General features: G+C 37.6%; 1 protein-coding gene across 5 annotated transcripts in view; it reads left to right on the top strand.

Moving 5' to 3' along the window:
- The window catches only part of LOC143211701 (uncharacterized), a 28,083-nt gene extending 4,222 nt beyond the window's left edge, over positions 1-23,861 (top strand). Inside the window, exons 2-3 of one of the 5 annotated variants that reach the window (XR_013009504.1) lie at positions 8,916-23,126; positions 23,220-23,861. Coding sequence is in view for 4 of the 5 variants with exons in the window: in XM_076429609.1 (XP_076285724.1) it covers positions 9,198-18,401 (9,204 nt within the window). In the remaining variant the exon portion in view is untranslated. Of the gene's footprint in view, positions 1-8,915 lie in introns of those variants that run through there. The other 4 variants (XM_076429610.1, XM_076429611.1, XM_076429609.1 and 1 more) reach the window with 4 other exon arrangements.
- The last annotated feature ends 2,240 nt before the right edge of the window (positions 23,862-26,101 follow it).

Raw genomic sequence — 26,101 nt, 5'->3', positions numbered from 1 at the left:
AGAGGATAAAAAAAAAACGTATCCGAACGTATCGGTGATTTTGGTTGTGTCTATTCCTAAGATAGTATATTTTGATATTATATAAGTCTAATTTGCGACTTCCGGCGAACATCAGAGTTATTTAACAAAATATGTAGCAAGAACCGGTCAGCAGCCGAGTACGCGGATATCCTCTTGTAGATATATGAGATTTGACTACGATTGTTGAATAAATAAAAGAATGTTTATATTACATAAATTAAAAATTAATGTTCTAATATCATTGATAATTATTTATAAAAAGGTAACACCCTCCGATCACGCTGATTTTTTAATATCTTGTCCAGGTCAGCACCCCGAATAATGTTGTAATGGAGTTACTCGCTGGTCATTGTTTATAAAAAAAGTTATTAACAAAAAAAATTAATCTACTTTTTATATATTTTAAAAACACGTTTCACATTTTCTCCTAGGCAGATAACGTGTGTAAATTTTCCCGCAGTAAAATGAATGTATTATACGAATTCTGGTATCAGGTATTTCGTTCACTTGTAGAAAGCGGAGATTCAGATTCTGATAATTATGAATAATTTATAATTTATAATTGTAAAAATAAATATAAATATAGTTTATAATTTATATGAATAATTTATAATAAAATGAATAATTTAAGGGAAACAGTTGTTTTTTTAATATCTATATTTTCTATTATACTTATATTTCTATTATACTTACATATTAATTATGTTACTTAAAAATTGTAAATATCACGTACTAATAACGCGCAAAAAAATTAAATTTTGTTTATTAAAATCGTTTTTTATTGTTTAAATAAATTACTATATTTATAATAATATCATGTTCAGATTGCTTTCAATATAAAGAAGAAAACCCATTTTGTTTCATGTCTCTATCATGAACAGAACGAAAGTTATTGATTTTTGTCCAAAAAACAGGCATTTCGCGACACTGTGCGCCGGCTTAATTTTTGAACGCTGCCGGCGCACACCGTTCGTTCAACAAACGATTGTTAATGTCGATATCTTGAGTACGCTTTTCTTGTGAGAAACCTTCCCGCCGCGCCGCGGGGAACGCCTCGTGTTCTTCCCACATAGAACCCTGCACCCGTTCGTAAGCTATTCAGAGCAAGTCCCGGTCAACGCAGTATCGCGTTATGAATTGGTACTCCGGGGCGAAGTATTTTGCGTTACACTTAAAAGTGTCCGGCGCCCGAATATTTAAGAACTTCGTGTGAAACGCCGAGCCTGCGATTGCCTTTTTGTCCAGGATGGACCTCATGTCGTGTGGCCCGGCCTTGGGAAGCTAGAGCAATTTGTTTACTACAGGATGTGAAAAAAATTTGTTTCAGAAATAGCAATTTATCGGAATTGTAGAAAAAATACTAAAAGTTGCATTTTACAACTTTTTTATGTGGGCCTTAATTGAAAATTTAAAAAGTACGTTTTGTAGGTCTGTGTCAATTATGTATACACTATGAAAGTTTCATTGAAATCGGTTGATGCAGGATAAAACGACAGGCATCGAAAGATGTGAGAATTCTTAGATATAGACCGAAAAACGTGAAAATCTGCAATTTTTACCCTCTTTAAACGTTTGTAGCTTATTGTAATGTCGACCGATTTTGACGAAATTTTCAGAATATATTGAATTTACGCAGATCTCTCTACAAAACGTATTTTTTCAACTTTCAATATAGGCCCACATAAAAAAGTTGTAAATTTTTCTACAATTCCGATCAATTTTCCAAAAATTTCTTTTCACATCCTGTAGTAAACTAATTGCTCTAGCTCCCCAAAAAAGTTAAAATCGTATAGTACAATATTAAAACGGTTATCCTCTTTTTTAGAGCGACTGAATATTAATTCGTGTAACTGTAAATACATAGATTAAATCTGATAAGTAGACAGCGTAAGTTTATGCATGAAAAATATGCAAAATGCTCGAAACATATGCAAATTTTTCCGATATTAAATATATGGTACATTAAGTGTTAGGTACAATTAATTAGCAGACATTTATTTCACAGTTATACTGGAGTATCGTAATTCGAATCACAATAAATTACAATCATTTTTTCTAAATTTGATTGCTGGCATTAGTGGTTTCATCTACGGAAATCCATATGTAGTGGTTTGCTATGTCTTCCTTAATGTTTTCAAGTACAGAATTGTGACAATCGTATAAATAATTTTTACGCAGCGTCAAAAGTCAATATTTTTAGTTTGTTCAAAATGACTAAAACTTTTTTCTCATAAACCTGAATATATGTATATGCGAGTAATCTACAATAATATTTTTCCATAGAGAGTACTATTTAGTAACATTCAGATACTTGAAAGTAACATTTCTCGTGACCAAGAGAAGTGTCGACAAACTTGTGTTAAAGAAATTATTTGTTTCACAAGTTTAGTGTATAAAATCGAGATAGGGCCAAATCTAGGATGTAAAGAAAGGTGTATAGATTAATTTCATGGCTTTTTTTTTATTCTCTTCGGTGGTTTTGATGGAATAAACAATCGAAAGTGATATATTTTTTTCAGAAAATCAATATATATGATGTAATAACTTTTTTCTCAGCATAACTCCTCTTTAATTTTTTGTGAGGTTAATCAGTAGACATTGCTTTATATAATCCATAAAAGTTTAGGTGCCAACAAGTGCCAATACAAAAGATATTTAGCTTTTTGTGCGATACATATCACTCTACAATACATATCAAATCGCAGCAACCACAGAAATGCGTAAAATTTGTTTGCAATAGTAATTTCTCTTAATCTGACGAGAAAATGTTTGAAATAAAAGTTTAACTGTATTAACATAGGTATAAACTTCAATATATAAAATTTCGAAAAAATTTGGTTTAAAACAAAAAAACAAGGTCGCTTCGATTTTTTAAACATTAAGTTGTATTTTTGATTTGATAGTGTTGTAGCTGGTGTTAAGACGAATTCAACGATATACAGAGTGTCCATTTTATCTGAAGACATTGAAATATCTTGAGAACTATGCATCGGATCAAACAAGTTTATAATGAAAGTTGTTCGTCGCGAAGGGGGACATCCAATGATACCAAACTCGACCCCCCACCCCACCCCCTGAGGATTGATAAACAAACCAATGAATTTTTCCAACTGCTTTCGCTTGCAGCGACATCTGTGAAAGAAATTACACCAATAATATCAAATCAATAGAGAACCAAGATTTGCTATAAAAAAGGTTTTCCCATTGAAGATTTTGAAATAGTTCCCTCTCCCACCCTCAGGAGGTGGGGGTGGGGGGGGGGGGGGTCAATTATGGTGTTATTGCATAGCATTCTTAAAAATATCACATACGTCTACTTTTATTTTTCTGATCTGATGTGTATTCCTCGGACATGCCCAATTTTCAACGACTTTTTCCATTTTGATTTTTGTCCATTACAGCGCCATCTGTGAACTAAAATGCAAAAACTCCTAGATCAAATTTGTGTATTTTTTCTGGAGAATCCAAATCTGCAATGAAAAATGGGGGTTCCCTTTTAAGTTTTTTATCTTCCCCCACCCCCACCCCTAAGGGGTAAGGGTGGGGGTCGAGTTTGATGTCATTGATGTCCCTCTTCGCGACGAACAACTTTCATTACAAGCATGTTTGATCCGATGCAGAGTTCTCGGGATATTTCAATGTCTTCAAATAAAATGGACACCCTGTATAATAGTATGACCTTCACACTACATATTAATAACGTCGCAATAGTTTTGGCGCGCTAAACTGGCCAAATACCCCACTGTGCGTCGATTCATCTGGAATGGGTTGGTCTATATATTTTGTCAGAAAATTCCTCGACATATCATTATTTGAAGCACGCCACGGAATATTACAGCAACCAACGCTTTCGTTATCTGTATAAAATTCACTTTTTTTTTAACTTGTTGCTCGGTTCTCGGAATTTTCTGCTGCGGTCGTAATATCTGCTTGATTACTATGTTTTCTGTGCATGGAAGTATTAATATGTTGAATGAATTGCGATTTTCTATCGCACTTTACACTTTTATTGCACATTTCACAGTAAATACTACTTTCATTATTTTCGTCAACAATGAAATTGGTATCGACTTCGATACAGCTTTTCATCAGTGAAACCCTACTTTCCCGAACTTTCGGCATTTTAAAAATGTTGGCACGCACTCCCACAAAATTCGCCTTATCACTTCGAGTTTCAAACTGGACTGTTCGAATTCTTAATACATACAGCCATATGTGATGACATTCAGTAAGCAATATAAGGTCGTAATAATAGGTTGGGGAAAAAGTAATCCATTATTTTTACCTTTATTTCAAGACTTTATTTAACATGGTTCGGATTGTCCGATTTGGGTCAAATATGCGCCGTTTTGTTTGATAATTTGTTGCCATTTTAAAGGTAATTTCATAATGCTTCTCTGTCTAGAATTGTCTAGACATTGTGCCTGGGCCTGTGCTACGACCGAGTGGAACATTGTCAGTTTCGAGTTATTTATTGGCGTGCTCTTAGAATTAGTTACGGACTTGGGTACGGTTGAAAGTTAAGTGTCTTCTTTCGTTTCGGGAAAGCATACCAACCGTACCCAAGTCAATGACAATTGACGCATCGCAGGCCCACACTCAGCGGAAAGGTGACACCAGTTTGGGGACAAATACCTGAACAAGGAATCCTTGTGCATAGGCTTGTCTTATTTACGAGGCTTGCGTGAGAAACAAAATCACGGATTTAGTAGGCGTACCGCATAATTTGGATTACGCCCCGAACTGGTGATTGGTCCCTTGGTTATCCCTACCAAAGAAATTATCTCTTCCCGAGCTTTGGTAGGGAATTGCAGCAGAAATAGCGGTTAGAACTTTACGATCTTTCGAGAGAATCGTACGAACCTTGTACCTTGGCATATTAATTCGTGGAACGTTACGAAACATCTTATTAGAAAGTATTAATTCGGATTCGAACTTGAATTGTGAACGGGAGTTGCGAAGTTAACTGTGAAGTGAATTGTGAACTTTCTTCTGAACTTTTCTATGAACTTTCATTCGATCTTTCTTATGAACTTTTCTTACGAACCGTCTCATGAACTTTTCTTACGATCGTCTTATGAACTTTACTATGAACTTTGATACGAATCGTCAATATGAACTTTATCATGAACTTTGACACGAAACATCATTACGAACTGTAGCACGAACTTTGTTACGAAACATTGTTACGAACCATATTATGAACTTTTTATGAAATTTTCTTTATGAACTCATGAACTTTATGTGAACTTTTTCTTATGAATTCATGCACCTTTTTTATGAACTTTTCATTATAAATCTTATCATGAACCTTTGTTATGGACTTTTTTATCAACTTGTATTCTGAACTTCGAACTGTTGAATCTTGGTCGTTCCAAGATTTTATGACAAGTGTGTGATCCGTGTACGCATTCTTGTGCAACCCAGAGCGTATTGATTGCTCTTGAACCAGCAGCAATCTTGGACTGAACAACGCTCTAAACACTCTCTTATAAAAGCCCTGGTCCCTATTGGCGAAAAACTCGACTAAGCGATTTCCACAATCTTCTCTTGATGCCAATTTCTTATCACTAAGGAAGTTTTGCAAGGATAAAAACGATGGTAATCGCTTGGTGCCAGGTCCGGACTATAAGGTGGAATGTGGTCACTGTCATACTCGTATGTGTTTAGTCTACCGGGGGCGGGAAGTCTGTGGAAATTCAGTCTATCGTCAGTCAGGCAGATATCAATGAATGAACCGCTAGCTGGGAAGGATGGTTCTGCGGAGTTTAGGAGGGTAACTCTGTATTGGATTTCGTTATTGTGCAGCCAGTTTTTCAGGGTGGTACCTCTATTGTTATTGTTGTGGTTGTGCCAGTCCGTGTGTTTCGCGTTTAGGTCACCGGCTATTATGTAATAATTGCTAGTTTTATGTAGGTCTAGTTTACTGAAAATTGCTGTTAGGTCTGGGGTGAAATCTTTATGTTTGCTGCCTGGCGCGTATGCTGCTATTAAGTAGAGATTTTTTTGGTTTATTTTGAGCTGAACTATAGTTGTTTCTAGTGCTGTGTTGTGGGCACAGTTTGGCTGGATGCTCTTGAATTTCATGGTTCGTTTTAATAAAATCCCAGTTCCCCCACCCTGTTTAGAGTTTGGTCTGTCGGACCTTATAAAATTGTAATTTTTAAAACTAACGTTGTGCCTATGGTTTAACTTTGTTTCGCAAAGGAGGACCGCATCCGGGTTGTGCTCTTCCAGAAATTCGGTTAGTGCTGCTCGTTTGTCGTTTGAAATGAGTGAATTTGCGTTTATTTCTAAGATCTTTAAGCTTTGTTGTGGTGTTGTGCCTGTGATGTGTGTGTTTGTAGGACTATTGATTGAGGAGTTGTTAAATGTGTATGGATTCATTTAAATGTTTATGTTATATGATTGTGCTATTTTGTTGATGTTATTGCTATTTAGTTGTATCAGTGATAATAAGTGTTCGTTTTGTGTTTTTATTGATGATTCTATTTGTTTTAATTGTGTTAATAACGTGTTTTGAGTTTGTGTTTGCTCGTTTGTATGGATTTGTGGTGTGTTTTTTTGGTTTGTGTGTATTTGAGTGTTGTTTTCTATATTTGCTGTGTTATTTGATAATATTTGACTGAATGAAATGCCTGCCTTTGTGAAATTTGAATTAAATTTGTGTTTTAAGTCTTTTTTTTCTTGAGTTTCTATTTTTCTAGCTTCTATTAGCTCTTTGAACTCTTTGAGTTTTGGGCAGCCTCTATATGAAGCCGGGTGCCCGTGGTTTTTGCAATTTACGCAATATGGTTGTGTCTTTTCTATCTCGGATGCGGACGCGGTGGATCTAGGACATTCGCCCGGGTTGTGATCATTTTCACATTTGACGCATCTGTACTTTAAATTGCAGTTTACTGCTACATGGCCTATTCTTTGACATCTCACACACTGGATGCGGTCTCTCTTTGTTATTTTTTCTCATTTCACAATCGTATGTAAAATAGATTTTACCTGACTCAGATTCTTAATAATACTACACGCCGATAATTGCACTAAAAATATAGGTAGAATTCTGCCTTCATCCGTTGCTCTTTTCGTCGTGAATCTCTTTACCGACATGAAAGTTAAACCTTCTGTATTTGACTTTCTCAAAGCATCAAGGATTTCTTCCGGTTCATAGTTACCTTCTATGTTTTTTAGAATTACTGTAATATTTTTTTCGGTTTTAGGTGTGTAGGTGAAAAATTGGACTTGAAGGTGTTTTAGTGTGTCATATGCTGTCTTGTAATCGTCTAAAGAGTGTGTTTGTAGTATCTGTTTGTTGGAGTTTATCTGTTTAATGTTGAAATCGCTTATTGACTTAGAGAGTTGTGCTACAATGTTTTTTGTTGTGTTTGTGTGGAGTGTTATTGGGGGCGGTTTTGAATTTTTCGCGGATGAAGGCAGACTCTGAGTATTTTTATTTATGAGTAACGGTTGGTGAGGATTACCTGGTCCCTTGTTCTGAGGGAGCATTGGGTATGCGTGGGAGCTGCTGGGTCCTGCTATGTGTTGGGGTGTGAGGTTTCCTTGCTCGTCCTTTGAGTTGATGCTTGCTGTATTATTCTGTGTCGGGTGTTTTTCGAGGTTGGTCTTAGCTGTATTTGTTTCCGATGTGTCCTGCTTTTTTATTGGGGTTTGACTGTCCTTGCTTGGACAGGGTCTCTTTTGACCTGCTATTGTGAAGTCCTTTGGTTTATTACGGTCTTTGGCTGTTGATGGTGATGTCGTTGGCTGCGGGGCTGGATCTTCCATGTCCGTGTCCAGCACTGCGAATCTGTTTTTCGTGTAAATTATGCTTGGAGTGTTGGTGCGGTTTTTTTTTCTTTCCTCTTCCAGTTCTTGGGTGAGTTTTAATATTATTTTGTTTAATTCATCAATTGTTTCTAAGAGCTTATCTAATTTCTTCTCGTTCTCCATATTTTTTTTTGCTTCCTCTGATGTTTGTGCGTCGTTTGATTGTTTTTTTTTTATTTTACCCATCTCTTGGGCATTTGTGTTAATTAGAGCTTAATGTACCCCCACGGTAAAACCTGCAAGTCTAGCTTTCCTTCTAGCAGCAAAAACGTCGAAGCAGTTTGGTTTTTATTGTTTTTGACAATGTTCTCCCACAACAAAAAATCTGGAAAAAATCGAGGACACTGCTTTTGATGGTAGCTTATTAGGGCACTAAACCGTAAAATATCATGTTTTCATATTTTTGAGAAATCTTCATTTTTCCGACGTTTTGAGTGTTTTTCATTTTTCACGACCATAGTTTGCAACCAAAAAATCAGAAAAAATTCTATAAAATGCGTCTTAAGACCCGACACGTGCCACATTTTTTTAGAATTTTAGAAAACATCCGAGAGCGGAAAATGAGCGGAAAAGCGCGAAATCTAATTTACCCTGTAACTACCCTCACGGGCAAGCTAGAGGGCTGAAATTTTACTCAGATGGGTTTTTATTGGTCAGCTTTCGAATAGTTCAGGAGCCATTGAAAAACCTCTAAGGGCAGTTTCGGCCATCTTAATCGGCTAGGCCCAAATTCATCAAAATCGGAGGACGCAGACCTGTTCGCAATAATTACCCATAACACTTCTTTAGCACTTTTATTTGTGTTTACTAAACTAAGTAATGAGTCCGACAAATATTCTATGATAACAGTTTTGGCGGTATTCTCAGCCCGAATCCATTCCGTATTTATAGCTTTTGCGGAGTGTTGCCAATGGGGAATTCTGAACTTCCACACACTATATTTTTTGCCGTCGAATGGTTTGACATTCCTTTTCTTTTCCTTTGTCTTATTTGAGTTTCTTAAATTCACTGTGTCTATGCACGATATTTAACACACGGCCAATTATCTCACAACGTAATTTTTCTTTTTTCAGAAAATAAATCTTGCACACGATGTAACTAGGTACACGACGTAATACGGTATGCAACGTAACCTGGGTACATAACTTGTTGGAATATCGGTATACAATAAACCACACTCTATTATAATATCAAATAGAATTTATTATAATATATCTCTGAAGTCACGTTGTGACGCACGTCTTTACTGTTCGACAAACTCGACACGAGTGAGGATCGCTCTAGAAAAACGGACGACGCTCGAAAGATTATTTTGCCAATTTGTTTCTTAAATAAATTCCAACAAGGGGGATATAATGGCACTATTTACTGATGCTGACTGTAGAAATGAGAAAAAAATAGATGGTTTAGGTCTTGAAAAAATTGATAAATCAAGATTAAAACTCTTTTCTACAATGATGTTAACAGGATTGCAACTATATTGTATAGGCAAACTTATACAAAATGGAGATACTTCATTTCCACTTCAAAGAAGGCAGAAGCTAGCTGAAAAGATAAAAAATAATATTAAACAAATGAGAAAATCTCTACTCAGAAAGGATGCTAAGACGTTTAATATTCTCGGGCTTGCATTACTTGATTACGAGTCAACACTAAATAGCGGAGAAGGTCAATTTAAGCTAGAGTTTAATAAGTCTTTAGCAAAGGCTATTATTTACTATTATAGGGATCTAGCATCAAAAGACCTAAAAAAGCTTGATGAAAAATATAGCGTAGATAGTCAGTATAAGGAAATAACTAAGATAACATCAGTAGATGCACTAGGTGATTACTTTCAAATAAGGAAAAGTTCAAATTCTCTTTATAGTATATCTGAAGGAATTGAATCGATTTTAGAAAGTATAAAAGGAGCAGAGACAACTACTGATGAAAAAAGATTAGCTGTACAAGAAGCTCTTCGTCTTACTGGCGAATATCTGAAGGGTACAGATCAAACTCCGAACTTAGACGATAAGCTCAGAGAACAGTTGAAAGAAAAAGGAATACCGGTTGAAAATCTAACTAAATTTAGAGATATGTTAATACATAAACACTTATTTTCTCTGATTGAAAACGAAAGAGTTGATGAAATAATCAGCAAAGGTTTACCTGCTGTAAAAGATATTATTGATAGTCAAATAGTGAAATTAGAACGTGAGTTTATTAGCGGTATCATTGATCGAAATTTCAACAACATCCAAAATAACTCTTTTAAGAAAATAGTAGTAACTAACGGGAGTTTAGATATAACAGATAAACGTAAATATATTCCTGACCTCATTGTGGCTCTTGAATTAATAAAGACAGAAGACAGTTATCAGTCTCTGGAAGCTAAGGATAAAGCGTTAATAGATGAGATTTATGAAAATACTCAACAGATGAATTCTAAGCGCTTTTTTCCCAGCGAAATAGAGCGAGTTTCAAAAATTACTTTCAGTGAAGAGAAAAAATTAATCAGTTCATCACTTGAAGAAGATATTGATACATCTAGGAAGATAGAGAAGTTACGCGAAGGGCTTAAGAATTATGTAATTAAAAATGTTAAAGGATTAGAGTCAATTCAAGCCGATCGCCTTAAGTCATTATATAATGAAATAATTGATGATACAGCGACAGAAGAGTCAGTTACAGAACATCTTAATAAACTTGAAATCCAAGAACACGTTTCAAAAGACACAATACAACATTTAAAAACCTTCTATTCAGAGAAAATAAAATCTGAGTTTAATTTGTTGAAAACACTGAAGAACAGCTACGCAATCAAGTCTCAAATCCTTAATCTTTATGATATAGTAGAAAGACATGACAGCCTTGTGAGCGCGCAAAAAAAAGGGAACAGGAAAGCAACAATAAAAAAATTAATAACAACGCGTAATTACCTTTCACATGGTAGTGCACTTGTTAGTGTTGAAGAAGATCGTGCGTTATCAAGTGAAATTCCCAAGTTGCTAAGGGAAGGATTTATAACGGAATTAGAAAATAAAGATATTACACTGCAAGCAGTTGAAACAGCGATTGAAAGCGTTAGATTAGACGATCGTTTAAAAAAAGTACTAGGAGGAGTGGAAGTTTTAATTTGTGGTGGTATTGGCCTGTCTAGGAGACGTAGGTCTGCAATTAAGAGTTGCTTAACATGGAAAGAAATAGACAAATTCAATGAAGGAGGGGCTGCAAATAGAGATTCTGATAACATTATAATAGATAGTGAAAAGTTTATTTCTAGTATCTCAAATGAACTTGGGGCAAATGAGGAAAGGGTTTCTAATTTCATTGCTTTAGCAAGTGAAAGTGAAGTTATAGGTGACTATAAAGATAAGGTCAACATGCTCACTGATAATCACAAGTACCTTGGTCATTTAAAGAGAGTAGGAAAAGTCTCTGGTATGGTTATGCATGGAATGATTGCAAAAGATATGATTGGTGCTCTATTGAGTGGTGATCTTGAACGTCTTGTGAAAATTTCAGGTATTGTTGTTGTTAGTTACGGATCAGCAAAACTTGCAGAGACAGTATCTGAGAAAGCGGCAGGTTTTATGTTAAAAGGCAGAGCATTGCTTGGTAAGTCGCTAAGGGTTGCCTCTCCATTTCTTGCAAGGGGAGTTAGTGCTTATATTGCATATGATTTGTATGAACAAGTGAAAGAATATCAAAAAGGTAATAAAGATGCTTTAGTTCCTATCATAGGGGATAGTTTGCAGCTTGGGGTAGATTTTATTGTAATTGGAATAGAGATTGGAGAAGGATTAGGGTTAGAATTATTGAAAGGAGTTTCTGCAGTAACTGGTCCTGTAGGAATGTCAATAGGAGCTGTAATATTTGTAGGCACTAATATTTACATGGCAGTACGAAAAGTTGAGAAAATTGATGAGCAAATTCACCTAACTGGATGGGAAAGGGTTACTGAAGGGTGGCGTGCTTTTCTTGGTATGCAACCTTCGGAAGAAATCGAAAGGTTAATCATAGAGAAAGGAGAAAATAATCAAGCAGTCAATAGTACGATAAGATATCTTGAAGATACTCCGTACATTCAAAGATATGTTTTTCCTAGTATAAGGGTTGTTAAACATGATGGCGAAATAATTTTGGATAATGTAGTGTTGCTAGATCAAAAGAGAAATGATATAAAATGGAGTAGAACAAGACCAGATAATCTAGCAGGAGTTAATTTGTTTTGTTTACCTAAGGGGAACTGGGAATCTGTTCCAACGAGTGGAACTTATTACTGCGATGGTGCGATTGGTGTAGAGTATGCAAATAATAGGTCTGGAAATTATACCTTGATAAGACTTGGTGATGGTTGGGATAGAGTAAAGGGCTTTCAAGAGAGTAGTAATATTTTTGTTTTAGGTGATGGGCATAAAGAAATGACTGGGGGAAATGAAGATGATGTCTTTATTTTTGAAGAAAAGAGTGTTAATGCACTTGTACATAGAGAAATTAAAGGTACTATAGATGGGGGTGGAGGAATTAATACAATTAATGTTGATGGACTTACTCCACATGATGAGGGAAGTGAGGGAGGAGGTAGGTGCCAAGTTTTTGTTGATTTCCGTCAGGGAATTTTAAAAGATACATTTAATGTTGCTCTTAATATAAGTAATATAAATCAATTCTTGGGGAGAAGAGGTAGAGTAGATCATGTGGTATCTGCCTGTGGTACTAAGTATATGGATGGTAAAGGAGGAGAAAATAAAAATTATTTAGATAGCATTACAATTCCAAAAGGTGATGCATGTTTTTATGATACGAAAATTATAGTTAATCCTTACACTAAGGTTACTAATAGTGCAATTAATGGTAACTTTACTTATTTTGTAAGAGGAGAGAAGGGAAAGGAAGCATATATTGATTTATGTCGAAATTCACAAAGTAACAATATGTTTGTCTTTAACTACACACTGAAAGATATTGCTGCTATCGATAAATCTGAGGAAAATATAACTTTTAGCTTTGTAGAAGAATTCTACAAAAGAGAAAAGAAATTAGATGTGAATAGTAGTTTTAATTTAACTATTAGTGGTGCCGATAAAAACATAACTACGTATCATCTAATTGATAGTACCAAAATTGTAATGGATCAAAATAATGTGTATGCAATGCACAACACAGAAGAGTCAATTGATAGTCTTGTGAAAGACTACTCTTCTATAGCAGAACGGTCACAAATGTATGTTATTGTACATTCGAACGGTGAAGTTCTTACAATAGGACATAGTCATCATGATATATTGATGAATGATCCTAAGGCTAGAGCAAGTCACTTAGTTGGTAGCAGTGGTGAGAATGTATTTGTTGTGAACCCAGGTGATGAAAAATTAACTCTTGCAAAGCTTCCAATTTCTGATGTGATAATTTATGATTTTGATCAAGAGAACAAAATAGATACTTTAGATCTACGTAAAGTAGAGGAACAACTAAAGCAGGATATTGATAGTGAAATCAACACAGAGGTTAGTAAAATTGATAGTGATTTACTGATTAATTTATCTCTTGATGATGCATCTAAAAAGGAGGTAGTTAAGATAAGATTAAAAGGTGCATTAGAGAATAATTGGTACAAGAGAGTACATATAGTAATCGATAGCATATTCGTAATTGAAGAGATTCTAGAAGATTTTGAATTAACTCCACAACCTTTAATTTTCGATGATAATAGTAAAACTATTTATGTCATAAATCCAAAAGATGTGGTGAAAAGAAACAAGATAAGAGTAAAAAAAGAGATAGGAAATTATACGTTTGCTCGTGATAACGATGCTTTAATTATAACCAACTCTTTGAGTTCTAGTGCTGATAAAAATAACCTTCTTACTATTATATTAAATGATTTTTATCATGAGTACAATCAAGATAAGATGCAGACTCTAAAAATAGAGTTTAATGATAAGAACATATTGTTAAGGAAAGAATTCGAAAGGATAAGTAGTGCTGGGAACTTTGGTGAATTACAGAGGAAAGTTAGGATTGATAGTTATAAAGGTGTAATGTATGAGATAAAGAAACAAAAACTGTTTGAAGCAATCGGGAGAAATAATATTGGTGATGTCAAGGAGCTTATTAATCATGGTGTTAGTATTGATGCTAACAACAATAAAGGGCAGACACCATTGCACTATGCTGCTAAGAGTGACAAGCTAGAGGTGGTAAAATACCTTATAGAAGAAAAAGGTGCTAATGTTAATGTAAAAGATAATGATGGGCAGACTCCTTTGCACTCTGCTGCTAACAGTGACAAGCTAGAGGTGGTAAAATACCTTATAGAAGAAAAAGGTGCTAATGTTAATGTAAAAGATAATGATGGGCAGACTCCTTTGCACTCTGCTGCTAAGAGTGACAAGCTAGAGGTGGTAAAATACCTTGTAGACAAAGGTGCTAATGTTAATGTAAAGGATAATGATGGACAGACACCTTTGCACTCTGCTGCTAAGAGTGACAAGCTAGAGGTGGTAAAATACCTTATAGAAGAAAAAGGTGCTAATGTTAATGTAAAAGATAATGATGGGCAGACTCCTTTGCACTCTGCTGCTGATCATGGTAAGCTAGAAGTAGTACGATACCTTATAGAACAAAAAGGTGCTAATGTTAATGTAAAGGATAATGATGGACAGACACCTTTGCACTCTGCTGCTAAGAGTGACAAGCTGGAGGTGGTAAAATACCTTATAGAAGAAAAAGGTGCTAATGTTAATGTAATGGATAATTATGGACAGACACCTTTGCACTCTGCTGCTGATCATGGTAAGCTAGAGGTAGTACGATACCTTATAGAAGAGAAAAACGCTAATATTGATGTAAAGGATAATTATGAGCAGACACCTTTGCACTTTGCTGCTATTAATGGTAAGCTAGAAGTAGTACGATACCTTATAGTAGAGAAAAACGCTAATATGCATGTAAAGGATAATAATGGGCAGACACCTTTGCACTCTGCTGCTGATCATGGTAAGCTAGAGGTAGTAAGATACCTTATAGAAGAGAAAAACGCTAATATTGATGTAAAGGATAATTATGGGCAGACACCTTTGCACTTTGCTGCTATTAATGGTAAGCTAGAGGTAGTACGATACCTTATAGAAGAGAAAAACGCTAATATTAATGTAAAGGATAATAATGGGCAGACACCTTTGCACTCTGCTGCTGATTATGGTAAGCTAGAGGTAGTACGATACCTTATAGAAGAGAAAAACGCTAATATTAATGTAAAGGATAATGAAGGGCAGACACCTTTGCACCATGCTGCTGATCATGGCAAGCTAGAAGTAGTAAAATACCTTATAGAGAAAAAAGGTGTTGATTTCAATGTAAAAAATAAATATAGTTCTGGGTACACGCCTTTGTATTTTGCTGCTGAGAGTGATAATCTAAAGGTAGTGAAATACCTTATAGAAAGAGGCGCTAAGATTGACTTGAAAGTTAATGATGAAGTACCCTTAGACATTCTAGAAAGAAGAGGTCATAGAAGTTTAGCAGATTCCATTATTAAAGAATTAACAAAGAGGTTGTTTGATGCAGTAAAATATGATGATTTTGGTGAAGTTCAGTGTCTTATAAATCAAGGAGTTAGTGTTAAGGTCAAAGATAGTGACGGACAAACACTTTTGCAATGTGCAGTTAGTAATGGTAAGCTAAAAGTAGTACAATACCTTGTAGAGAAAGGTGCTGATGTCACTGAGAGGAATGGTTCTGGAGATGCGCCTTTACATTATGCTACTAAGAGTGACAAGCTGGAAGTAGTACAATACCTTGTAGAGAAAGGTGCTGATGTTAATGTAAAGGATAATTCTGGTAGAACACCATTGCACTATGCTGCTGATCATGGTACGCTAGAGGTAGTACGATACCTTATAGAAGAGATAAACGGTAATATTAATGTAAAGGATAATAATGGGCAGACACCTTTGCACTTTGCTGCTAAGAGTGACAAGCTAGAGGTGGTAAAATACCTTATAGAAGAAAAAGGTGCTAATGTTAATGTAAAGGATAATGACGGGCAGACACCTTTGCACACTGCTGCTGATCATGGTAAGTTAGAGGTAGTACGATACCTTATAGAAGAAAAAGGTGCTAATATTTATGTAAAGGATAATTATGGACAGACACCTTTGCACTCTGCTGCTGATCATGGTAAGCTAGAGGTAGTACGATACCTTCTAGAAGAGAAAAACGCTAATATTAATGTAACGGATAATAATGGGCAGACACCTTTGCACTCTGCTGCTCAGAGTGACAAGCTAGAGGTGATAAAATACCTTATAGAAGAAGAAGGTGCTAATGTTAATGTAAAGGATAATTCTGGGCAGACACCTTTGCACTTTGCTGCTGATCATGGTAAGCTAGAGATAGTAAAATACCTTGTAGAGAAAGGTGCTAATGTTAATGTAAAGGATAATGATGGACAGACACCTTCGCACTCTGCTGCTAAGAGTGACAAGCTGGAGGTGGTAAAATACCTTATAGAACAAAAAGGTGCTAATGTTAATGTAAAGGATAATGATGGGCAGATACCTTTGCACTATGCAGCTGATCATGGTAAGTTAGAGGTAGTACGATACCTTATAGAAGAAAAAGGTGCTAATATTTATGTAAAGGATAATTATGGACAGACACCTTTGCACTCTGCTGCTGATCATGGTATGCTAGAGGTAGTACGATACCTTATAGAAGAGAAAAACGCTAATATTAATGTAAAGGATAATTATGGACAGACACCTTTGCACTCTGCTGCTGATCATGGTATGCTAGAGGTAGTACGATACCTTATAGAAGAGAAAAACGCTAATATTAATGTAAAGGATAATAATGGGCAGACACCTTTGCACTCCGCTGCTGATCATGGTGAGCTAGAAGTAGTACGGTACCTTATAGAAGAGAAGAACGCTAATATTAATGGAAAGGATAATGATGGACAGACACCTTTGCACTCTGCTGCTGATCATGGTATGCTAGAGGTAGTACGATACCTTATAGAAGAGAAAAACGCTAATATTAATGGAAAGGATAATGATGGACAGACACCTTTGCACTCTGCTGTTGATCATGGTAAGCTAGAGGTAGTACGATACCTTATAGAAGAGAAAAACGCTAATATTGATGTAAAGAATAATTATGGGGAGACACCTTTGCACTTTGCTGCTATTATTGGTAAGCTAGATGTAGTGAAATACCTTATAGAGAAAGGCGCTAAGATTGACTTGAAAGTTAATGATGAAGTACCCTTAGAGGTTTTGGAAAGAAGAGGTCATAGTAGTTTAGCAGATTCCATTATTAAAGAATTAACAGAGAGGTTGTTTGATGCAGTAAAATATAATGACTTTGGTGAAGTTGAGGGTCTTATAAATCAAGGAGTTAGTGTTAAGGTCAAAGATACTAACGGACAAACACTTTTGCAATGTGCAGTTATTAATGGTAAGCTAAAAGTAGTAAAATACGTTGTAGAGCAAGGCGCTGATGTTAATGTAAAGGATAGTTATGGTAGAACAGCTTTGTACTTTGCTGCTATGACTAATAAGCTAGAGGTAGTAAAATACCTTGTAGAGAAAGGTGCTGATGTTAATGTAAAGGATCATTTTGATGGAACACCTTTGCGCTCTGCTGTTATTAATAGTCAGCTAGGGATAGTAAAATTCCTTGTAGAGAAAGGTGCTGATATTAATGTAACCAATGATATTGGACAAACACCTTTGGATTTAGCTACTCATAACAGACATAGTGGTGTTGTAGAATATTTAAAGAGAAAACATAATGAAGAAAGAGAAAAGCATCAACAACGCAAACGTCGTCATCATCATGGAGATCGTAATCGTCATCACTCATTGCGTAGGCCTCTTACTATAGACTCAAGTAATCAACCTGAAATAGCAACAAGCAATGCAAGTCAAAAATCTTCATGGATAAATGATTTAGTTGGTTGGGTGAAAAACTCTATAGGTGGGTTAGTAGGTTCTAGAGCTGCTCTGCCTGAAACTTCAGCAAATTATTCTAATACAGCAAAAAATCCTGGTAACCAATACACTAGCCAATTCATCAGTGAAGTTTGTATCAATAACAATGTTGGTTTAGGATTTTTCTTATTACAAAGATTCCTAGATAAAAAATATCCTCTTCCTAAGTTCTGTTCCTTTACCTATGAAGAAGCTCTGGCTAACACACTGAATATCATAGGAGAATTTGAAAAGACACTTGAAAAAACAGCTAAACAATCTGGTGTGTTCATAAAAGATGTTAACTTTTTTAAAGTATATTTAGATATGGCAGACCATGTGTGGAACGAGAGTTACTCTCAAATACCAAATATTTTATATTCAGCTGCAAAGGAAGCTTGTCCGAAAAATGAGAAGTTTCTAAGTATTTTAAAAGGCAATATTGAAAAGATGCTAGATAGGCAGCAAACGGTTAACAGTAATAATCAGGAGCAAGGTATAGCCAATGTGGATAATAAAATACCTCCATTTTTACTTAATAGCATTGTTGTAGAACCTGCGAATAACAAAGGCTTGAAAGGGGTTACTTGTGCAGGTTAAGTTGCTTAATCTCATCCAAAGAAAGGGCGGTGATTTGAGAGATAACATCAATAGAGACACCGGCCTTGAGTGAGTTTTTGGCCACAGCTATTTTAGCTTCTTTTTCGCTCTCTTCCTTACCTTCGGCTCTGCCTTTTTCATGACCGATTAGGATGCCTTATAGTCTACCTTTTTCAGTAGCATTATCGAGTTTTTGTTCCAAGATAGCAGCTTCTTTCTGTAAATCCATAACCCTTTCTTCATATGCTACGAGATCCTTCTCATTCCCATGAAACTTATATAACTCATCATATGCTTGCTTTATTATTGGTGATTTTTCTGCTATTTTTCTTAAATCTTCATCAATTGTTTCTTCTGCATATTTAAAGAAAAATAGCCAACGATCTTCTACATTTTCTAGCTGCTCTTATCTACTCTTAGGAACTTTGGCAACTCAATAAAGATAAATTAAAAATCTTTTAAATCATGCTCGTTAGTTTTTTCATCTCTTATGGTATGGCTAGATATATAATCAAACTTATCAGGAAATAAATTACAATTAGAAATAGCAATAAAGAAAACCTTCTTTAAATCAATGTACTTACCACCTTTATCAGCCTGCCTTGAGTAAGCCTTAGCAGCATAAAGTTGAGCGCGTTTTTCGAAGCCCTTGTCAATAGCAAGTTGCATCTCAATCACGTATTTGGCTCCAGTAGAATCCTAGTATCATAGTATCATGGATCTATTGTAAAACCATGGTGTCAGCATTGATGAATATCATTCTAACGATAGAACATCATTTGTTCCGGATTCGGAAAGTATTCCGACGGATGAGTGAATGACGGTCCACGTGCCTCGACACGATCTGATCTAGGCGTGCAGTGTATTGTCACTTGCCACGCTATCTATGCTCTACAATTTTCCGGGTAATTGTCAGTAACTGACTGTCGAAATGTAATCGCTTACGTTTTCTCACCGCGAGGCCTCTGGGAGGCCTGTTTACAGAACCTTCCGGGCAGACATCATACTGCCGAATAATGTAAATTACGCCTCCAAAACGCAAAAGAAGGCCACTTTGACAAGCTCGCGCCCTAGATGATCTTTTATCTAGCGAATTGTGACTACGTAGGGGTCTCAAATGTGCATTATAGAGAAATGGTTAGTCAGATACCGAACCCTTGTTAGGATTAAGTCGCCGCGCCGTAGTATTAGTATTAAGACCACCGTTTCTACGCACGCGCCGCGCGCCGTAGGAAAAAGACCGCCGTTTCTCCGCATGCGTCGCCGCACAGTGGTCGCAAATCGCCAAAACAAAAAACAAAAAGGCGGATTCAATATGGCGGATGCGTAACCCAAAAAATTATTGGATTTTCTTGAAAATTAGTATTCCCACATTTCTCGTGCCGGGGAATATGAATCTGATGTAAAAATTACAAAAAACAAAATGGCGGACTCAATATAGCGGGTGTACATGTTAAGAAAATATCAAACAAAGTTAAAACTTATAACTCCTATGATTTTATTTTGCTAAATTGGAATCTAATTTCAAATTATATAAGAAACACAAGTATTCGATTAACTAATAAATTAAAGTCGAGAAAATTCTTGGTTTGAACATGTGTTCTAAAGCATATAGGTTAAAAATGAAAATATACACTAACAGCAGAATAATCCAAGAGATAGAATCTATTACAGGCATGGCCAGAAGTAGCACGCGTGCTAGGGGTTCTCAAGGAATACCCGTGGAATACCCCCACTTCTCCCGGCCGCCCGTCTCTCTCCCCGTGGCGGCCATAGTGCTCGGAGCAACTACGGCCGCCAAGGGGATTGAGACGCGCGGCCGGGAGAAGTGGTGGTATTCCACGGGTATTCCTTGAGAACCTGTAGCACACGTGCTACTTCTGGCCGTGCCTGTTCTATTACATGCACTCCGTATTACAAAAGTAATCATAATAACTAAAGTGGCACCTAGGGGTAGCCAATCTTTGTTGATTCTACTAGATGATACTATAATCTGAAAGTGTGTACAAGTCCCACGCTCAAAATTCCTCAAAATCGTAAGTATTTCCCAAGTTCTTCGAAATTTTTGTATGAAATTTTTATACATCCGGTATAATAGATTGTCCATAATTATTTGCACCTTATACAATACATAAGTATGATTTACTTACCTCCAGGGGTACCCTGCATATTATAGAATAAAAATTAGCACAATATAATGCAAATGTTAGCGAGTTATGCACACTTTGTTGACGCGATAATTCACAGTACGTAGCTGCGCTCTCAAAGAATGTCACTTTCATACTGAATTTCCCGGTCTGGTAGAAGGGCCAGACACTTTTTTAAATAACCATAAAACAGCCCAAACATAAGTACAACCAACCCAAGGGTCCAAAACTCTCGATTTGAAGGTTCATTTTTTCGATTTTTGGCCATGTTTTCGGGCAAATCGACCACTGTGCGCCGTAGGGATAAGACCGCCATGTTCCGTTTGTGTTAGAAATAAGCCGTAGTCCTAAGTCGCCGCCGAACCGCGTTCAACGCAAGTCCAGCGTTGTGATCATTAACAAGTAAGACGCTAGGTTAAATAAATAGTTAGTACATCCAACCCGTAGTATTCATTCGCGGCTCGTAAGTACCCTGGACAGCCGATTGAGCCGACACATTTCTCCCAACCGACAAGTGTTACAAATGGCGCCCGACTAGGTTCTTTAAGCAGGGAGAACCGCGAATGAGTACTAACTGGATATACCGCCTCCGAAGAACAGAGCTCGTGGAAGAAGCCCGCCAGCGAGGGATAAACCAGGACGGAACTTTAGACGAGCTCCGAACACGGCTCGCCGCCCACATCCGCACCAAGATGGACAATGACCATTATGGAACGAGTCCGCCGTTGGGGAACCCACTACGACGGTGGAGATAGAGCAGAGGATTTCCTCGACCGGTTCAGGGACCTCCGCAGAGGATTCAAGGTCGAGCCGGAGGAAATATTACCGTCTCTGGCCGAGGTATTTATAGAAAATGCCCTGCAATGGTATTGGAATAGATACCAAAAGTGGAAAACCTGAGAGGATTTCCTCGAAGCCTTCCACAAAAATTTTCTGCCCCGGAACCGACTTATCGACCTCGAGGACAATATCCGAGACAGGCTACAAAAGCCGGGAGAGAAAATTCAGGAATACGCCAGGGACCTCGAGACAATGATGCGCCGGCATGGCGGGTTCACCGAGGACCAACCGGAGAGGACATACCGGAACCTCCAACCGTAGATCCAAAAATTCATACGACGAACAGAGGTTCGGTCAACAAATGAGCTACTCGAGCGCACCGAGAAACTAGAGGAGGTTATGACAGAAGAACAACCAAATAGCGCGGCCGAGATAACCAGCACGTATGACCGGGGCACGCGCTGCTGTAGGTGCGGCCAACGAGGGCGCCAAAGAATAGAATGCCGCAGAACACCGAAGCTCTTCTGCTCATACTGTGGCACCACTGGAACAACAACGATCAAATGCACATGCAACCCCATATCGGAAAACGGAAGCAGAGTCGGCGGCTGAGGCACCGACCGACGAAACAACGAAACGCCTCCACGAAAATAGGCCCGGACACAAGCATATTCACGCCAGTAACGGTCTACGAATGCCGGTTCCAAGCTCTACTCGATAAGGGAGCAACGCGCTCCCTTGTCAACAGCAGGGAGCAACAAGCAGACCGATCGAAACAACCGTCCGCATCGCAGATGGATCCACCGTCGAATTAAATGGTGAAGTGGAAATCATTGCCGACCTATGCGGAGTGGCACTAGTACTCACGTGCCCAGTACTACCCACGCTATCCCAGGCGATAATGATAGGAATGGACGCTCTGGAAGCCTTGGGTACGACAATCACCGTCGGGTCACAAACGTGGACCCTCCAGGAGGAAGCATACGCTATCAGCGGAACAGACGGCCTGACAAAATGCACGCGGGAGCAGGAGCAAGAGCTACAGGAGCTCCTGGCCACCGAGTTACCAAAGTTCGCCGCGATCCAGGGAACAACCTACTTGACGACACATCGGATTCGGCTAAAAACGACAGAATCGTCAAACAGCGGTACACACTGCGTAACCCGCCCACACAGCGGATAATCGACGAAGAAGTCGATCGAATGCTCCAGGGCGGGGTTATAGAACCATCCACCAGCCCGTGGAGCTCACCGGTGGTAATCGTCCGAAAGTCAAACGGTAAATCACAATTTTGCATCGATTTTAGGCGGGTCAACAACGCAACAGAGAAAGGCACGTACCCATTGCCACAATTTCAGGCAACGTTAGAGAAACTACGGGGAACTCAGTACATTTCAACCATCGACCTGGCAAATGGTTAATGGCAGTGCCAGTTTAAGGTCATGCCGTTCGGCCTCCATTCCGCCCCGGTAACGTTCCTGCGCCTCCCGATACGGCCATCGGCCCTAAGTTGGAGCCAAGGGCATTCACCTACCTCGACGATATAATCATCCTCTGGAGGACCTTCGAGAAACACCTGGACAACCTAAAGGAGGTGTTACATCTCTGCACCAAGCACGCCTACGCATCAACCCGCAGAAATGTCACTTCGGCCGAACCAAACTCCAATACCTGGCCATCTAGTGACAAGCAAAGGCGTACACGGTCTGGCCGTTTTACATTTTACATTTTACAAGACCTGGCGTTTCCACGATCACTGTACTCGTCAAAATCAACAACTTATCAAATATAAATTATGTAAGCGAAAATTATACAGAAATCAAATGATGTTTCTTTTATCGTCGTCGATTGACAACTGAAATTCAAGACCCGCTTTTATTTCTCAAACAGCCGAGCAGTCGTCGCGGCAACGTGCACCGATCAACAACCACTCACACACACCTCACACACACTCACACATACTACCAGCGGCAACCTCTTACAATAATAATAAAAAAGAATGTTGTTTGTTCACTTACTACTTGTCGGAGGGAGAGAAACTGCGTTAAAGTCGTGGAATCAATAAAGAAACAAGATATTAAAAAGTCGATTCATACAATTCCATCGGGATATTAAGAGTCTATTTAAGCGATTGTCGAAATAAAAATAGGAAAAGGCGGGTGGAAAGTAATTAATATAATATAATATGGAAAATTTATTCTTAACTTTTGTAATATGAAAAATTTATTCAACTTGTGTAAGCTGTACAATTTATCATTAATACTTTAGAAAGAAAATGTTCAATAATAAAGATTAATTGTGAAGATAGACTTGGTACTTACATTCCCCCCACCCCCTTGAAGAAAGCACGACACATTGCCCTCGATCTCTCCTATCGACGTCGTCTTTGGTCATCAAGGTAGGCAGTATTAGGCATTCAGACGATCCAGACAAACAGGCACAAAATAATTTTTATACCCTTAGAGCTCTGTAACAGAAAGAATAAATACATTTCACCTCAACAGAAAATAAATAATTCCAGTTGAATATTTATTAATTGTTATTATTCATTAATTGTACATACGCTCTCCTCCTCCTACCTCCTACGTCCTCTCCTGCTTGAAGAAAGCACCGAGCAGTGTTACCAGACGGGGGTAATCGAAAAGGAATCGAGGGGAATACAAGTACTCCCTCTCTGATGACCAGAGTAATATATGACATTTTGCGCGACTGTGCGACGAGAATAGAGTGAGGCAGAGTGAGGCGAATGGGAGACACGTTGCGCGTGCGCGATAGGAATTGAACGGTCGAATAGGATAGTGGAAGGGGATAACGGTGGAGAGCCTGGAGAGGGAATGAAGTTCGTTTCAACCTCAATCTGGCATCACTGCTCTGCCTCACTCTATTCTCGTCGCGCAGTCGCGCAACGTGTCACATATTGCTCTGGTCATCAGAGAAGGGGTACTTGTATTCCCCCCAATTCCTTTTCGATTACCCCTGTCTGGTAACTAACGCTGACTAGCCAGACTGCCTCCAACAAGAGATGCTGCCAGATACCATTCCTTCAGGACATACTTACAAGTCCAGACGTTGGACAAGTCCAATCTCAGATGTTGCCTTCTGCTTGGGGATGGAGATTGACCAGACGAGTTTAATATTCAAGTTCACATGATATTGTAGTACATTTCCACTTTTCAAGAGCTGTGACACGATATCCTATTCCTTCATTCATTGTGCTATTTCAAAATTCTTGTTTTATAGTGAGTGATTAATCTGTTTACAGGTGTGGTACCCATCACCACAACCATGGACGCTGCTCCAGAGAAGCCGCGCCACGCCATCAGCTGCAAGTGCACCACTGGATGCGTCACAGGAGACTGCAGCTGTAAAAGGGTGTCTCAAAATTACCTCCGGAGCCGAAAATGGGAGGTTCCTGAGATCATTTCAAGCGACATTTTCCTTTGAAAAAATGTCGTCCGCGGCTTCATTAACGAGTTATTAACGAAAAACACGGACCAATCAGAGCGCGAGCTAGACGCGTGCAGCCCGGCGCCACAGTGGTTTGGATCGAGAAATTCAGTGACATTTTGTCGAAAAATGAACTTTCTCATATTGACATGTACAAAGTTTGTATTGCTTCCTAAATATCCATCTACCTCGAAAATAAAGAAATAAATAAAATATAATCAAAATTGTAATTATGACGAACACTTAAAGTTGGACATTTATAAAATAGGTTGTTTCGCAGAGGAAAGATGCTTATCTTTATCGGGATGCCCTGACCCACCTGTTTAATATTTTTTCTCTGTTCTTCTTTTAAAATGAAGATAATTCCTTTACGATAAGAATTTACACTGTAAATTAACAATTAATTTAAATTTAGATAAATTTAAATAATGTATTATATTAAAAAAGTAATGCACAGTGAAGGCACGGAAATGGTCAAAATTCCTCATCTTTGATACGGAATATCTTTTGAGTTCCAAGTAGCACCGCATGATTACAAATTGTACTATATTCGGTACACTTTTCCCTATACATATAGTTATGCACGATTTACTACCAACATCGTCCATCCACGCAAGTTATTAATGATTAAAGTGTATCCATCGCTGCAGGGCCGGCGTGACCTTTTGCGGGGCCCGGTTCAAAAATTGCGCGGGGCCAGAATGTACATTCAAATCCTATACTTAAATTTCACAATAAGGAATTATTTATTATAAGTACAAAGGATGTTACATATATTTTTTGTAAGATAAATACTACATAATTTTTCTCGCTTTTTCTGCCGCAAAATCTTTGATTACGTTATCAAAATTGATTGAGTTTGCTACTTCGCTTTCTATTGAAAGAATTGCCAGAGATCGGTCTTATCTAAATCGTAAATCGGTCTTGGCTTATTGATGATCGAAGATAATTTTTTATTAGTTTCAACCGTGAGAGAGAGAGAGAAACTACGTTCAGCTGAAGCCATGGTTACTGGAGTAGTTAACATTACATATTTTTGTAACGCCGCACCGTGGTCATCGCAATCGCTTACATGGGACATTACCCAACTTGAAGATACCGATTTTACTGACATACTCATAGAATATTGGTACATTAAAGAAATGCAAGTCATATTTTTTCGCATCCATGATTCGCTTCCAAGAGGCAAAAAATTCAATGAAAGTACAAAATCTGTAATATATGACTTCCGCAAAAAACTATTGATATAGTTTTATTTCTCGTAAAAAGTACATTTCTCAAAAAGCGTTTTGACTTTTTTATCTGAAATAGTTTCCAGGATATAA

This window comes from Lasioglossum baleicum, chromosome 8 (genome assembly GCF_051020765.1).
Source record: "Lasioglossum baleicum chromosome 8, iyLasBale1, whole genome shotgun sequence".
Classification (NCBI taxonomy): domain Eukaryota; kingdom Metazoa; phylum Arthropoda; class Insecta; order Hymenoptera; family Halictidae; genus Lasioglossum; species Lasioglossum baleicum.
Note: the sequence above shows the minus strand (reverse complement) of the source record. Positions and strands in the feature narration are given on the sequence as shown.